This window comes from Idiotropiscis lumnitzeri, chromosome 4 (assembly GCF_059441095.1).
Source record: "Idiotropiscis lumnitzeri isolate Australia: NSW breed Sydney's pygmy pipehorse chromosome 4, RoL_Ilum_1.0, whole genome shotgun sequence".
NCBI lineage: Eukaryota > Metazoa > Chordata > Actinopteri > Syngnathiformes > Syngnathidae > Idiotropiscis > Idiotropiscis lumnitzeri.
In genome coordinates this window covers 16,023,009-16,041,010 of record NC_142394.1, presented here as the reverse complement: position 1 = coordinate 16,041,010, position 18,002 = coordinate 16,023,009, and the positions used below count along the sequence as shown (strand labels likewise).

The following is an 18,002-nucleotide window of genomic DNA, read 5'->3' as shown; positions in this document are numbered from 1 at the left end:
TTGTTGTTTATCTATATGTGGCCGTCAATTGACTGGCGACCAGTCAAGGGTATATCTGCCATTCCATACAAATTACAGAATTCTAAACGGGGAATAAGTACTGGACCGTTCTGGCTTTCTCCAGTCTGCTGTCGTCTTCATTTTCACGTCAGTGTTTTTCTTCGACTGTGACACCTCGTTCTGTCGCCAGCCCCCCCGTCTCGAGTGTTTCATAAAACCGTCACACAAGTCGGCAATGCCCCGCTCAGCATATCTCAGTTGGAATGCAATGCGAGGAATCTGTCCAGACACCTTCTTCTAATCTACTTTTTCTTTTTTTTTTGCTCCTATTTCTGCACCTTTTCATTTTCTCACAACACCAACGCTCACTAGTCCAAACAATCGACACATTTGATTTCATCTCACCACCGAGCGTGCGTTGTTCTCCGTCGCCTTCCGCAGGCTGTTGATGTAGCATGACCTCAGAGCGCTCTTCTCCGCTTCCCCGACGTTGCCTTGCGCAATTGGCCCCACTGTGTGGATCACATCTACACACACACATTAATCATGATGACCACATGATTAGAAACAAAAAAAACAAAAAAAAACATTGCAATTAATACGATGACTACACTTGGGTTAATTTGACCCAATTTTTGGGGTTGTTTTGCATGCAAGAACAAAAATGGCTTTACAAGCTAAAACAAATGAGATTGTTTTGTACAAAATAACCCAGAAAGTTGGGTCGAATTGATCCAAGCAGAATTTTTTTCTATGCAACTGTTTTTAGAGTGTTATATCTACATTAAAATATGTTGAGCCCCCCCGCCAAAAAAAAAAAAATCCAATTCCAATTCCTTGGGTAACTTAATAAACCAAAAAATAAACTATTTGTTTGGGTGTTGTTTTGTGTTTTTGGGTCAAAGAGTGACTGACCAAACTTCTTGGGTTATTTTTTTTTTAATCCCAAAAGAAGGGACAAATAAATAACCCACAATTCTGGGTAATTTTGTGCAAAACAATATGCAAGTATACACTTTTTTTTGCCTATCCAATGATACTTTTAATTTATTGATTTTAAAATTTTGCAAAGGACAAAAATACCCTATATATACATATATATATATATATATATATATATAAATATATAAATATATATATATATATATATAAAATAACATGAATGAATAGTTGTTAAGTGGCGTAGCAGCTAAGCAAGCCTATTAAAAAAAATTCTGAACTGCGGTGTCCACAAGAAAATTATTTTGTTCAAAAGCAATAGTTGCTTTGATCAGTCTGTGAATGCGGCCTTTTGTTAATTCAGCTCATTGTCGAGGTGTTCTTCATTGATGGGAGAAACCTTCTGATCGAACTGCTCACGGTCTTTGCACATTGTGCATTTTCAAGTTTAAAAAATGAAAAATGAAATCAAAATACGAATGTTCTTGATGTGGGACGTAGGGAGAGATGACTGAGCTTTTATAACTTTTCATCTTGTGCGCCATTCTTCATTTCAAACGTTTGGTGTGCAGCGGGAGGACTCAAATACAATTATTAAAGTGCCAAAAAGAATTTCTTTCACTGAGTCAAAGGTCCATTTATTAAGGTTAGTCAGGTACTACTCAAAACATAATGTCCTTCAGTAAGTACAATAAAATGTCATTTCCATTTTGACAAACTAAAAGAAATAATTCATAAAAAATAAATAAATTGCACGACCCCCGTCATGATATATATACGAAAAACAATGCAGTCAATGTGCCATCTGGTATGTATTACATAATGTAGGTAGCAGGTTAATATATATATATATATATATATATATATATATATATATATATATATATATATATATATATATATATATATTTCTATTGGCCCTATAACATCCTGGCAGCAAAGACAGGAAATGTGGATTTAACTTTCACAAACACAGCAGCCTGGCAAGGTTAATTTGTGTCCATACACAAAAAAAATCAGCTGGTGGCTTTCAGCTATCAAGACAATTAGCCCGCAAGCTACTAGCAAACCAAATTAGCAGTTCCAAGCTATCGTTGCTAACAGCTGCTGACCTTCACTACTGCATGAGGATTATGCGACAACATGTGACCATGTTGGTGTCTCTGTGTCTTGTTTATAGCTTTTATAGCAAATAACGCAAAGATGTTGGAGAAAAGGTAACTAACAAAAACTTCATACATTATTTTATTCTTAATGTTTTTTATCCACTGCATGCCCCCCAAAAAAGGTAACGAAGGTACAAGCATGGTGGGGATGCTTTGCAGTTAAAAAGGCTTTCAATCCACTTAGGACTTTGATGCACTTTATTCAAATAACGCTCCTTAATGAAATTGTTTTTCTTTAGGCCCAACCCAAACATTTCCGTTTGACGAGTTTATTAAACCAAGTAAATGAAATCAGCGATATTCTACTAAATTATTACATTACAATTATAAATGGAAAATGGAAAATACAAATTTGAATAACAAAGTAATGCATGAAATAAATAAACTGATGCTGACTTAAAAAATGTTTTTTGTTCTTCTTTGACAAATCAATTTACAGCATGCTTCATTTCAACAGTTTCATAGGACAAAGTGATTAAATAAAGTGCATAAGAAGGGCATCGAAGTGAAAATATAGGAGAGCGAGACAGGTCGGAAACAGGCCGCGCAGGCACCGTGCACAACAGATAAATCAGCAGTCAGTATAAAGTCGCCTTTGTATGATGACGCTGCAACAAAATTTAATTTGATTTCTTGTCTACGGGATGCCTTCAAACCTTGCATTGCTTGTAAAAAAAAATAAGAGAAACCTTATCCGAGTCTTTAAATGTGACCAAAACACACTTTTGTCTTTTTTTTAAAGGCACATTACAGGACAATCGATGGACGACTGCTGGGTCAAAAGTCGGAATCAGAATAGATTTATTATCATTGTGCCGAACGGTTCAATGAAATGGAGGAGACATATGGGCAGCAGCAGTATGGATTTGGAAGAAAGAAAAATAAAAAACTCAGCAAACGGGCACACATTAATACACAACATACAGACTGGCCCATTTGGAGGTGGGATGGGGAAAGGTTTTCAGTCCAGATGCAATAACCCAAATTGGGTGTAATAGCGAACCCAAAAGGGACTTAGCCAATGCTGGGTTATTTAGTGTGTACCCAACACACTGGGTCGAGGATTTGACCCACCACATTGGGTCAAGATTCAAGGGGTAAAATGTACAATTTCTGGCTATTGACAAACTGTGTGCAGAATGATGAAGCCAATATGAGTACATCTGAGGAAGACACAAGAGATTTTCAAAGATTTGGTGTTAAACCCCGATAATTAATCTCCTCTGTTGTTTTGCTGCAGACAAAATGAAGACCGAGCTATCCCCGCTTCCTCATGGGTCAGATTTATCTCTGGTTAATTAAGATGGACATTTACACAGCACACTGGCCCTCACACGCAGTTAACAAGCTGCGCACTCCGCTCTGCTGACATTGTTTAATCCAACACCCCCGAGGACCACCACGGCCGGCCAGCAAACACACTTAAGACACTTAACATGCTGATCTCATGATCTTATCTTATCAGCAGACATTTGCGCAAAAACATGAACCTCGTATTCCCACGTCGCTGTTATCATTACAGCCTTTCTTTCCGAGACGTGCTTGTCAGTGAAATAACCCAAATGAATGTTTTGTCGGCAGTTTACATTTTAAAGCGCCACACTATTGTATTTCCTCCCAACCAAAGCAATCAAAGTAAGTGGATGCTAATAACACTGGAGTTTATTTCACTTTAATCTAATAAATTCCGATTTTGTTGCCACCACAGGAAAGACAAATTCATGTTCAGATTCAAACAACAACAACTTTACTTATCCCTGCGGTGCGTTTAAGAGACAAGTTTTACGACATAAAAAAGATCAATAAATAAACAGCAATAAATCAATAAGGGCCTAAAATGTGGGTTACTTGAGGTTCTTGGCATCAAATGACAGCACATCAAATTGAATCTTACAAGGGCCGAACTAAAAAGCCATTTCCATTCGTTTTTAATTTAAAAAAAAAATATTACATTTTAGTTGTTGAATTAGAGATTCATGTGTCCAATTTATTCTTGATGCTGATTCAAATTTGTATATACTCTTTTTTCCTAGCACATAAGGTTTTGAGATATTTACATTTTTAAGTTTTACCTATAAAAGGTTGCGCAACACGGATTTTACCATGTGCTGTAATTTACAGCTATGCCATTTAAAAAAAAAATTCCACCTGTTGGTGAACCTAACCCTTTTTTCATAAATATTATTAAATATTAGGCATGTCCCAATACAACATTTTCCACTTCCGATTCGATACCGATATTGCAGCCTAGACTAATGTCCGATTCCCATATCGTCGGATACGATATGAGCAAGAATGATACATGATGTCATTTATTTTTTAAGAAAGAATTGTTAGAAGAGACTTGATCCAGTTATACTGTCAAACTGAATAACAATCGGTATGATTGGGGTTTATCTGACTATCAAATGGATACATACAGTTACAAGTGACCTGTTAAAAAAATGCAGTTCGTAATGAAATCAAAGTGCCGTAATATTCACGTAACAAATACGTTTAATTACTTTTGGATTGCTCCAATACCAAATATGTTGAAAGAAATTAATACAACAAATCAATATGATGTTTATTTTGATATATTTCTCTTTTTTCCCCATCTTATGGCTGTTAATATGCATGGTTTTGGAATGTTGGGGGAAGCCTGAGTACCCACAATTCAAATCCAAAGCACAAGAAATGTGAAGGAGACACACTGACGAACACTTGGGCACCATGCAGCAGAGACAGACAGACCGACAGACAGACAGTTAGACGGATAGATAACTTCATCTCGTGAGGGAAAGTAGATTTGGTAGCTTCATGAAGTTTTTCAAATATTTCCACATGACCAGGTTGTAAATGTCTAAAAGGTAGAGGAGATACATTTGCTTCACACGTACTCCGACGTGCCGTCTCATATAAACACAAATACGCACACGCGCGTGCAAGCGCTCTGTGACTGAGACATGGCGTTAATACAAAAAATACGGTCGTATTTTTTAATTGCCGGTGACTAATTTAGTAGCCTATATTGACATTACGCCGTTTAAATAGCATAGCGGTGGGCAATTTCCAACGGGAATTAGTGAAGTACCCACTTAAAAGTCGCGGGCGTAGCACTAGCATGTTAGCGGTTAGCAATCCTCCATTATAAGTCCAGATCATTTTGACAGTTGACACGTTTCATTTTTAACGAATAAGTCCTGTAGCGACTACGATCCAAAGAAGTCACCATCCCCTCCCTTCTTGTTTAGCCAGCAAGTTTCGAGAGCGACGAGGCCTCGACTTTGCGATCTCTCTCCCCAAATTAGAAATGTAATTCTGAAAAAATAATCCACTTTTTTATTAAATGTACTTGTAATCTGATTACGGTTTTTCAGCAACAATAATGAATATAGTCACAGGTTTTTTTTGTATCCTGAATAACGCCAGTAGATGCATTTCCTATTCGTCACCCCCACTTCCCTCCCTCCCCGCGCTTTCTGCACGCTGGTCGTGCCCAGTCGATGATGTAGCAAAGTCTCCCCAAGGATGACACGGTGCCCGACGCACTGCGCGTGCTCTGCGTATAGGGAGCGCCAGTCCTGCGTAGTCCCGGTTTTGTTTACACATGTCCTCTGCCGTCTGAAGCGTTCGTCAGGGCCGGTGTCGGCGATCTCCACCGGGATGTTTAAAATGCTCATCAACTCGTCAATCTGTCCTGTAATCCACTGTCGATTAAGTCCACACGATTTTATTATCCAGCAGCGAAGGTGTAAATGCAGTTAAAAAGGAAACGGCACGGCCGTTTGTCCTCACGCTCCTTCATCCGACCTCCGGGCAGCCAGCCAGCCGGTCTCCCGAAGCCTTCGTGCGGGCTGACCACCGAGGCGAGACTGCGCTACGAGGCCCATTCAAGTGAATGACAGCTGTGTGTATATTTTTTTTTATTTTTACCACAATGGTCAATATTTTTTCATAAATATGGTGACTCCCAGACCGTCTTCACTAGTTCCTTTACTGGAGTTTTGATCACGTGGACTACGCACGTTAGCGCACGACGCTGCAGATACAAGAGCAGGAGCGGATTCTCCAATGGACTGTTTGTCGATGAGTGCTAATATTGGACTTTTTGCGTTTAGTCCGATAAAATCCGATATTGTTGTTGAGAATAAAGTTACACACTTCACTAAGACTTAATGATTTCATAAAATGCTGATGGCTTTTTGAAAATAATAAAACTTTTCAACGTGCACGACTGAACGTGACTTTAGGTGCTGTAGTCTTTTGACGTGGATTATTTGCCTTCTGGCTTCCGAGCAGCAGCAGACTCTCCACACGCTCCCATGCAGCCTCACTGCACGAACAAGCCATCTCTTATGTTCTCACGTTCGACGCCTCGCTGCCCCCGCCGAGATGAGAAGCACGCGCATGAAAGCGTGCGGCGAGAAAGACGCACTTACAGGAGAGCCGGCAGAAGTGGAATGAAAGAGCGTTCCGGCGGTCCTTCATCAAACTGCGGCGTGATGAAGAAGAAGCGGTCCCCAAGAAATCACTTAGCAAGACTCCAAGCGGCCACACACTGAGTTTTTCATTCAAACACATCACAGACTTGAATGTGGATATTAGGTGCTAATATTCCTACATGTGTCACTTGTCCAATTTTTCGCTCTCGGTGAAACACGTGATTCAGAGGAACAATTTTAGATGACTTGCTCGAGACGCTACTTCAGAAAGTCCCTCTTATGCACTTCCTACTTTCTCATGCATATAGGACAATTAATTAATGATGAAGGCCTTCATTTTACCTTTAGATATTTTGCCAATATTAAGCTTATATGTGCTTTGCCAAGCAATGAGAGTCCGTCTTGTTTTTGATGAGACCCTCGCCCAATTTAGAGGAACAAAAATGAGGTATGACACGACCACTTGGTTAATGCAGACACCAAAATGATAGCGCAGGGTTCTGCAATTTCTTGCGTCCAGTGAGATATTTTCCCACGACCCTCTCATAATCCGAACGTCTATTTAACACACCTATCGTGTAGTGCCATGGGATTTTTTTTTTTTTTAACAATTCAATCGAACGTGTTTAACAGGGTGAAGGTTGAAGCAAATGATCATTTGGATTTAAATGTAGTATTCATCCAGTGTCGCTAGCTGATGTCTATTGCTGCTAAAAAAAAAGTTCTAAATTAATTGGCGTTAAGCACAGCCAGTTGCTAACTTAAACCCTTTTCGCACTGCACTCGCTCAGTTTGCAGGTTTCATCGTATGGCAGAAAGATGACGGTGCCCAGGTGACCATTTTTGGAAGTTCTGATTGAAAGGCCAGGAAGTAACCAAGTTGAATAGTCACATCTCTCTGATGAAAAGCGTCATGCTAACTGTTGTCAGTTACGCACACTCATCACTGTGAAAAAATATATAAACTCTGTAGTTTCCACTTGCTTTCTGATTTTCAACTTCATACTCGACTAACCATCCGACCAAATTTCGGTTTGCAGCCGTCAAACAGAATGAAGTCAGTAAATGCAAAGGGAGACAATGGAGTGGTGAGAAAAAGAAATAGGGAATTGTAAAGAAAAACAAAAAAAAAACAGGATAGATAAAGCGATTTAAACAAGCATTAATTAATGTTAGAACGATAAAAATTGCTTTAAATCGAAGAAAATCCTTTTCGAGGCCCTCAGGCAACTATGTTTTCCGAATGGTAACTACTCTGCTGTGATTCAGTCATTATATTTAACCACTTTTCTGACCGCTCTCGTGACTATTTCGCTAAAAGGCGAGTTCTACAGTTTTACAGTCACTCGAAACAATTCCAAAGACATGGTGCTCATTTATGTTACAAAAGCACTGATTTATTTTTCATTTGGAATGATCAAATTGATTAATCAAGTGGTTGGCTTTGGGTGAGTTTTTTTCCTTTCTCATCATAAGTCTTGGGAAAAAAAAATAGTTTTCTCCTTTTAGCTGCTTCAGTCTACATTGAAAACATGGCGATGGAAAAAAAGAGGATCGAGTTTAATAAGCAGGCCCCCATTTGGAAGTGGTTCGGGTTTGCACCATGAGACCGCGAGCAAAAAGATTCCAAATGATTTCAGGAGTTGACAGGGTGGCACACCACGGGAAATGTTGCTGTGTCCGCGACACACGAGGGCGGAAGTCCCGCTGAGAAACAGACCACATGAGCAGAATGCTTTTCACACTTTTACCTACGACATGAAAGCAGCCCAGTAGGCGCAAAGTTGATCGTGCTGAACGTTGCCAAAGACAAGCTGCCCGTTTCTTCGTTGCAAGAGCAGTCATTCACCAACATATGGTAGGAGCATGAAATACACTCTCATTGGCTCAATAATATACGGTAGGCTGGAATTAGGAATGCATGAAAATGGCAAAGCCAAAAGCATAATCTTGCCGGCGGGTTTATTCTCTCTGGCAAACAATTCTAAAAATATTTTCCAACGTTAAAACAAATCCCAACAAAAAAAAAATGTGAGAAAAAAAAACAAGGCATCTTACAACTCTCAGACATAGAAAAATACCCCAAAACGCATCCACAGATATAAAATATGTGCACAAACTGTTGAGTCAGTTTCAGTTGAGCTAAAATGTCATCTTGCTCCAACAAAGTCATCTTAACAACTGCAGCACAGAAACGCGTTTCTATTCATGTCATTCACGACTGCATCCAAGCATGCAACCACAAAGTATAGAATTGACAACGTCTTTGCTTATTTGGGTTATCAAAGGTTAATGTCTTTCTCCGAAGAGCGATTCTAATCATGCACCATGGTGACGGCTTGTAGAGAATTACTGAACTATGGAAATTCAAAGAGCCATAAATTGCAATTATACATCAGCCATGATGTGTTTTAGCTTAGATTTAATTAGCGCTCGGCCGAAGACTCACTGATGAAACTAGTGCAAAATGTGAAGTTTTATGTGCTGCGATGCCACATTCACTCAAACAATTATTCCATAATAAGAACGAGGTGATGTGGAATTAAAAGTTATTGCAGAATTTCACGGCAATTAATTGTCCTCCATTGAAAATGATCATTTTGGTCACACAATGAAGAATCAGCACTCGGTCTTAAATACAAAATTACAATGTCTTAGTTCATCCTCCTGGAAAATTAGGATGAAAAATTGACTGTTTAAACGAAAACAAATATATATATATACTCAAAGGATTGATCTTGTTAATGTCGGATGTCTGAATGGAAATGCACTAAAACGCATTTCCACTCTGTGACTATCAAATAAAAATGAAATAGGCGACAATTTCAGGCCATTAGGGCTATCTAATTGGACTAGAATGTAAGAGGTTTAGGAAAAAAAAGTGCCTCAGTACATGATACTGTATCGAGTTGCTTAGAAAAGTAATAGTTAAATTACATCACTGCGGTGGATGACTTGAAATAAACAGTAAATATTTTGTTATACAAGGCTTTTACTAAACAAAAGCAGTTTTGCAAGCAACACGTCAGTATGAATCAAAGCAGACATTAATTGCACGGATTTGATAGCAAGCCACAATGCACGGTGTTCGTTTTGTTTATGACAAAAAAAACACTGGTGTAAAAAGTGAGAGCATTGCGGCCGGATGAATCATTATTGTGATTCATTAGGTGCAGTTTATTTATAATTGAAATCTGGGGTGACTTGTCAAGTAGCAGGCGTCGGTTAACACAAACAAATTTGTCTGCTTAATCACACCGCCATCGTGCAGGAAATAACAATAAAGGAAAATGGACTCTCCGAAGACGTAAGTGCTGCCTACAGCTCTCGGGGTGTTTATTGTACATGTAAATGTCGTAAATGGGAGTGTTTGCTCTCTTAGACTGCTGCAGTACAGTCGTGAAGCACGTTGCGAGCGTTGGAATGAGTCAGGGGTTAGTGCGTAAAGACCGACCTGCAATAAGTGAATATTTGCAAAAAGCAAACTATATTTCTTGGGTTTTTAACCGCTAAATGATGTAAGCACTTTTTTTTGGTTTATTGGAGGCACGTATGGCGCCACCAATAGTGAAGGGCAGCGCCAGTCAAGGAGGCATAAACTTCAAAAAGGTTTTGTCGCCCACTTATCAACTAGTGATAGACCGATTATCGGCTGTGCCGTTTATCGGGGCCGATATCTGGGATTTTGTCGATAATCGGCATCCGTCTTTTTTTACTAACTTTCAAGGCTGATAAATTAAAAGCTGGTTTATTTTGGCTAGCTGCAGCACACTTTTCTCTCTCTTACTCTGCTGTGCTTGTGGCCTTGCCTACAGAAACAGATTGGCCCGCCCACAGCATCATCTATTGGTTCCTTGTGCAGTGGGAAGCAGCCAATCAGCAGTAAGTTGCCTGTTTGCTTTTTCACCTCGAGTCACAGGCACCACAACAGACTTTGCCGAAATTTTAATAAATGTCAGTCTACTACTACTCACAACTAATAGAAAACTATTTGATGTAGTAAACTTTAAAGAGATGTTTGTTTTCATTGCACTATAAGACAAGTAGCTGAACATGGGAGCTCCATGCCCTTTTTGTACAACTTTTATCAGATAAAAAAAAAAAAACTTTAACGTGATGTATCTCACTTGAGTTGTTTAATAAAATGTAGTCAAGTTTTGGAGTTTTTATTTAAAAACATTTTTACACCATTTTCATAGTTTTTTCAACCAATGAATATTGGCTTGAAATATCGATTATGGGCCTCAAAGACGACTAATAATCGGTATAGGGTATCAGCCCTGAAAAAAGTATATCGGTCAATCACTGGGCCAGTCAAATACTAATCCTAATACTTTTGCTGACTTGAAACAAAACTTTTTCTCGCCTGTGTTCTTTAATACATCTTAAAGTAAAGATCACAAAATAAAAGATCAACTTTTGACCTGAAAGCCCAAAAAAGGAATTGATGTTGCCGTTCGAATACTTTAGGAGGGGACTGTACATGACGAGTTGATGAATGTCAAGTTTTGAAATCACTCAAGCGCATTAGTTGGTTCAATTTAGCTGACAATATCACAATGTTATTAAAAGTGAAGACCATTTGCTAAATTGGTGCAAATGCTTTAAAAAAAATAAATAAATAAATGGGTAGGCGCACACGATTTGCTCAAGTGGACTGCATAAAATAACATGACGGGCGGGATCCGGCCCCCCGGCCTTGACTTTGACATGAGTGGGCTAAGTTAAGTTAAGGGCCGTGTGTGCGTGTGTGTTTCAGCAGTGGCTCGCTGATCTCATCTTGTCATTCATGTGCACGTCATCTGTTTAATGTCACCGCAACATTGTTCCAAAGTGTCACATAAGCGCACAAACACATGAACGGTGTGCGCGCTTAACATGAATCATAATCCATAATTGCTGCGTAAACGTTTCCACGCCGCCAAACCGATCATCGTCATCTTCATTTCCTCCGTGCCGTCTATTCTCCGCACTCATCCTTCCGCCCGTCTTAACTCATCCGTCCGTTCCTGCGCCTTCGCTTCGTCTTTCGGTGTCACTCGCTGCGTCCTTTGTCATCGCCCTCCCTCCTTGGCAGTTAGCTCATCCCGTCACTCCATCTCTCTTCTCGCCCCCATTACCCTCTTTTCCATTCTCTCTCTCGCTCAACCTTTCCTCATCCCTCCATTATCCTCCTCACCCCGACATCCTTCCTTCTTTCTTCCCTCACAACACACACACACACACTATTTCACCCCCCCCACCCTCCCCAGCTCTTTTCTTCTCTCTCCGTCACCTGAGCTCAACACATCTGTCAGGAGTGGGCCTTATTTACAGGCTCTCTTTGCTCCTGTTTACATTATCGATCGGCAGGGTTGCTTTAGTTCTGCCATACATCAACAACACCCCCCGCGGCATCCCGCTGCCGTCATCACCCAAACACCTCGCACCCCCTCTTCTGCAACGTGGGGTAGATTGGGAGATAGGATGGTGGAAGGAAAGTCGAGCATATTTTCAATGTGTAAAGACAAGAATGGGTTGAGGGGTGTTTTATGGAGAGTGTGGGCAGCAATATGTGTGTGTGTGTGTGTGTGTGTGGTACTTTATGTTTGCACAGGATGAAGGGCGTGCTGCTCATGCTGATTTGAACGTAACGGCAGTCAACATTTTATCCGTGTCGGATCACTGCGCTGCGACTCGCGGTTGTTGCTGCACACATGTCGCGTGCTGCTCGATGAGTTGTGCATTTACAGCAGCCTGCTCGCCGCGGCGATCGATTTGCGGCCTCGATTAAGGGGCGTATTTAAGGGAATATATGGGGTTGAACGCAATCGGTTCGAGGGAGGTTTGACCTTCAGTTTGTTTGGATTTGGATTATATGAAATAAAAGAGACAAAAATCGGCCCCGGCGTGGCGGTTCAACCTTTAGTTTTCAAGTAATGTGAAACGTCATCATCCGTTTGGATTTTTCCTTACAGTTAGTTTTCATCTCATTTGGACTTTTTCAAATTCAGATCGTTTTGATACATTTTTAAAGAGAGCTTGTTTGTTTTATATGCGTTGTTTTAGTTTATTTTGTATTAGTTGGAGTAATTGTTTGTCTGCCCTAATAGAAAGTGACTTCCAGTGATGCAAATTCACAATAAGTGAACCGAAAACTTTTGCAACCTCAATGTGTTCCAGAGCTGTAAAGCTGTCATCTGAGCAAAATTAATTACAGAAGGATAATTTCATTCCAATTATAGTTTTATTAACAAAACATGTTCTTTTTTTCTTTTAAACACTGTCCTTTTTCTAGATGTCGGCTATCGGAAACATAGAAAATATGTGTACATTACATATTTTCCTATTTATGGAAACTTAGTAGCTTGGCTACGAGCCATTGCTAGTTTTTTTTTTTTGTTTTTTTGCTTTCCCATTCTTATGATTATGGCCTTTTGGAGTATTTCCATAATCAATTTGGGATTTTTGAATTTAAACTATGTGAAGCTCCTTGCGTATTAAATGCGCTCTATAAATAAAACTGCTGTGATTTGTGTGGCGAGTTGGATACAGATAAAAACAAGCCGCAGTTTGAGTGAGATTTAAAAGAAGCCAAACAGAAAATTACAAAATGAAAACACTCACAAGAAGCATGATGCAGACCTCACACTGAACTAACAGTGTGGTAAATGGCCAGACCAACAAAGCTCACTCACTAGGCCACACCCCTTAAAGGCACACATCAACAAATGAATACTGCAGTATGTCGATGTGACTTTTGAACATAAATAGATCTTTTCAATTTTTTCAAAACAGGAAACGCATAAATGTGATGTTTTTGGGACTGGATAAATTGCATTTCAATTCATTTCAGTGGGAAAAGTGCTTCCTCTTCTGGTTTGAGATGAAATAAGTGTCACAAATAGACCAAGGGGGAAAAAACAACATTTCTGGACTGACTTCTTGAGGCAAAGATTTGTGTGATTTTGCAGGCATATATTACCTGAAAATTGTGTGACCTCATTTGAGGGCGGGAGGAGTGAATCAAGCTCAACGAAGGCCAAAGTGATTTTCTTGTGTTTACAGACGGAGACAGAGAACTTCTGAGAGGGAATTTGATTGTTGTCTAATTAAATGCAAAGTTCCCGCCGACTACTTGATTCTTGCACTTTTCACCCTCTCTGTCTTTGTTTGCTTACAGACTCCTGTGAGGTGAAAATTGTCTTGAGCTAATTAAGAAAATAAATTGTAGCGCTGTTCGTTAGTCTATTTACAGAGCACTGATTAGCGAACACATTTGGTCGTTGCATTCTATGACATATTTAATTCATGACAGCATCTGCTCCTTTTTTTTGGTTCTATGTTGGGAAAGAAAAAAAAAAAAACAATTGTCACTTCCATGCCAAGAAGGAATTCAAGCATATTTCTACTAGGATGAGCCAAATACACAAAGAGCGATGTCACATTGACAATTAAGCTAAGATAGAAAATGCAAACTCTCAGAAAGATAAACAAACAAAGGCGCTGCGGGCAAATTAGATCCGATTGAGTGTGATTATCACGAGCAAGGTGCTGCTTTTTGTTTTTGTTTTTTTTAAACGCGGCACAACAACTGTGAAGTGGAAAGACAGAGGGAGACATGTTACAAAGTGTGCATGTAAACGTTTGGAAATAAATCTTTTTGGTGTTGATTCAGAATTTGCCCTCATTCTTTTCTCTAGGACAACAGGTTCTCATAATAATAATAACAAGAGTATATTAAGAAGAATATAATTTGTAACACTGTTATAGATTTAATAATATTTATGAATAAAGGGTTAGGGTCAGCAACAGATGGATTTTTTTCTCAAATGTCATTGTTTTAAATTAGAATGCGCCGTAAAATGTGAAAACTTTTATAGTCAAACTTAAAAACAAAAATTGAAAATGTAAAATAAATTCTGATGTGCTAGAAAAACAAAAATATGTTTAGGGACACATAAGTGCATCTCTAATTGAATTTTGCTGTTGAGCAGTGTAATTAATAGAAGTCTCTTATTTGCTGCCACGGAGGCGAGGACCTGCACTAGCACGGACTGGTTGACAGCCAATCGCAGGGCACATATCGTCGAAAAATCATTGAAACCCACATTCACATTTAGGGACGATTTTTGAGACTCCAATTAACTGAGACTGCATGTTTTCAAACATCAAGCAAGAGTCATACATTCTTAAAACTTCTGGGTCAAATGTAAGCCAAATTGGGTAAAAGAGGCGAGCCCAAGCCAATGCTGGGTTACATATTCCCAACACATTGGGTTGAGAATTTCCCCTAGGATGTTGGGTCAAGATTTTGATCCAACACAGAGGTACAGACTGCCCATACTGACAAGTTAAAGCGATCAAGAAGTGAGTTACCAGGTTATCAGTTTAGCTGTAGTCACAGGTAATAAACATGTTATTACCAACATTGACTGAGAAGAACCAACCTTCCCCCTACTTCAACTTCAGCACACACCAAAACCGTCTAAAGTGGGCATCTCCTGCAGCCCGCCAATCAGCACTTATGCCATTGTCCTGCAATCCCTCATGAAGGAGAGCTAACGAAAGAAAAACTGCCCTACTGCTGAAATGCATGCAATGCAATAATTAATTACATTGCACATTCCTGAAAAAAAGGTAACAGTAACTTGAACGATGAGAAGATTATTTTGGGTAGGCAGCGAGAAAAAGTGTGTGTGAATGTGTGTGTGTTGAAGCTAATCCCCTCTCCCAGGTGGGCGTCACACTGGCATGAGATTTAAGAGAGCTTGACTAGGTGCCATCCGGTGACACCCATCCTTTGTCTGCCTTTGAGGCCGTGTTTTTGTCACCCTCCACCTCCTCCTCGTCTCCTCCCCTGTGGCCTCCGCCCATTCGTACCTGGGAGGCCACGCGTAGCAGCTTCTGCTTTTCACACTCAACGGCCGTCAATCCTTCCTCCCTGGCCCCCCTTTCAATCTCCGTCGCTCGCTGCCTACTCTCATCACGTAGCTCCATCTGGCCCTCGCCTTTCTTCATCTGCCTTTAAATCAGGAGGCAGGAAAAAGGCGAGCTGGCCTTTTGTGCGGGCCGCCTCAGTTTGTGCTCAGCGGAGCGTAGACAGCTCCTAAATTCAGAAAAAAGGAGGAAAGCTCAAGTCTTGTTTGGGCCCTTCAGCTCCATCTTTCTCTTTTTACCTTTGTCAGAAAAGGAGAACGAGGGAGGGGAAGAGATGGAAAGGACATAAATAGAAACATAAACAATACTTTTTAGCCTCCCTCAAACATGCATTCCGGCTGTTTTTTTTTTTTTTCTTTTTAAATGTGCCAAGCAACGGATGTTCATTTACATGACAACCGTGTTCTTCTTGAAAAGGTTGCCCTCCTTGAAACTATTCTGCAAAAGTGGACAATTCGATTGTTAATTCTGCATTCCTGAAAAATGGGGAGTTGGAAACATCCCCTCTCCAACTTGAAACGGTGCGTTGGAATGCCCTTAAAGTGCCGTGCATTTCACACCTGAGCCTTCATTGAAGTCCTACTTCATCCTACTTGAAAGAATCCCCCTCACAATGCCATCATTTATGACACCTGATGGCTGGACAAATAATATACAGAAACACTTTTACACAGTACTAAGTGAGTGTTGGACGAGCTAGCTTCTCTTGAAAAGTCCGTCTTGAAAATGGCCTCGCAAGTGCATCTTCAATTAATCCACACTTTTGCCTCTTTCGGCCATTGTGGTTTAAAAAAAGCAAGAATATAGTTTAGATTTTCGAACGGTCGCCAGTCATGACTAACGGTGTGTTGACTCCGCATAGCGCTGCTCCCTCACGAGTGAGTATCCAATCACAAAACGCGTTCGTCACCTTCAGCGGAAGGCCAGCCAGAAGGCTGACTGTAACCAACTCGTGATCTGATTGCCGATTGCAACTGTCTATCAAATCTGAAATCTCGTCGACTTTTACAGAAGAGACGTCCGCACAATTGTATCTGAAGGCCTCTGAAAGAATAGTGCCTGATACTGGTACTGTGAAACCTGCCTGGCAACACGAGCTAGCGTAATTCTAATTGGATAAAAACTCTCACCTAAAAATACAACGCTCAGATATAATATGACATCAATGTGGAGAATTTGATTTTTTCTTGATTATAATAGGCCAGCAGAGAAGGCCTTGACGGCCTTCACTGATTTTATATATATATATATATATATATATATATATATATATATATATATATATATATATATATATATATAAATATATATATATATATGTATGTGTATGTGTATTTATACAAGTGTGATATGCTAAAGCCTTTATTCTTTGTACAAGGGAAGGAAGCAATGAATTAACACCAGGCCTGCCGCTGTGATCATCATCACGGTCCTCCTCCTCCTCATCATCACCACGAGGATCAGCAGAAGCTTTGCTGAGGGAGTTTAACACCTCCACGTGCCGCAACGCTGACACCGTGGCAGAAAGAAGCTAAGGAAAATTGTCAGTGGTGTCAAAATCTGAAAAAAGAAAAAAGTAACAAAGATAACAACACAAAAGTCTTCAGCCCAGAGCAGTGTCAAAGCTTTTGTCACCACTAAATCAAGACGATTGTCGAAGATGATGGCGACGAAGGAACTCAGAGTGTGGGGAAGGTGAGACGGGTGAGCTGATCTGATGGGATGGAAGCGATAAAAAGGGGAGGGGGAGAAAAGGCGAGGAAGTGTATGGAAGTACGGAAGTGTGAGGAGTTGAGCGATAAAAGGTAGACAAGTGAAGATGAGGTGTTTGGCTTGTTGCTGTCACGAGGCACAAGCACTGATTTGTCAGAGGAGAAAGAAAAGAGAGCGAGAGCTTGTCAGGGTGACAGTCGAGGCGGTGTGATGGGGGTCTTGAAGAAAGAGGAAGAGGGGTGGGGGGAGAGCTTTTTAATTAGCAGTAATTGGCCACTGAGGGAGCAGAACGGATGAGTCGGGGCAGGGGGAGAAGAAACGACAACATGCAAGCAAGTTTTTGACAGAGTGATATCTTTCTTTGTAGCTCTCTCTTTCCATCATCACTTCATCTTTCTGGGCCTCTATCCACCTCCAACTGTGTTCGTATCCACGTGGATTATGTCACTCCCTCCCCAAATATAAAATATTTACTATGCGCTGTATTTATCGAGCAGGGCAGGTTCAAAGCAATGAAAAATACAACTAGATTTGATGAAAAAACAACTTTAGAAAAAACAGGGCCATCCAATGCAGGAGTGTCAAACGCATTGCCATGGCGGACCACCTCAGAGTTATGATTTCCCACAAAAGGTAATGACAGTGAAAATCTTATTCATTTATAGTCACTAAAATGGCGGGCCGTTGCAGGTAAGCAAAAATACGGTCGCTTTTGGCACCATGGTTCCATTTGCACAGGCAAAAGATTTCAGTTGACCGTTATTTAAATACAACTCGTTCAAATCGTCCAGCGAGCGGGATTGTACACAGGAGACACTTGGTCATGTTTGTATCTTGTATG

General features: G+C 40.2%; 1 protein-coding gene across 5 annotated transcripts in view; it reads right to left on the bottom strand.

Moving 5' to 3' along the window:
* The window catches only part of macrod1 (mono-ADP ribosylhydrolase 1), a 158,556-nt gene that overhangs the window by 24,284 nt on the left and 116,270 nt on the right, over window positions 1-18,002 (bottom strand). For all 5 annotated transcript variants that reach the window (XM_088293967.1, XM_088293969.1, XM_088293965.1 and 2 more), the window contains exon 6: window positions 406-527. In XM_088293967.1, coding sequence (XP_088150093.1) covers window positions 406-527 — 122 coding nt within the window. The remainder of the gene's footprint in view (window positions 1-405; window positions 528-18,002) is intronic.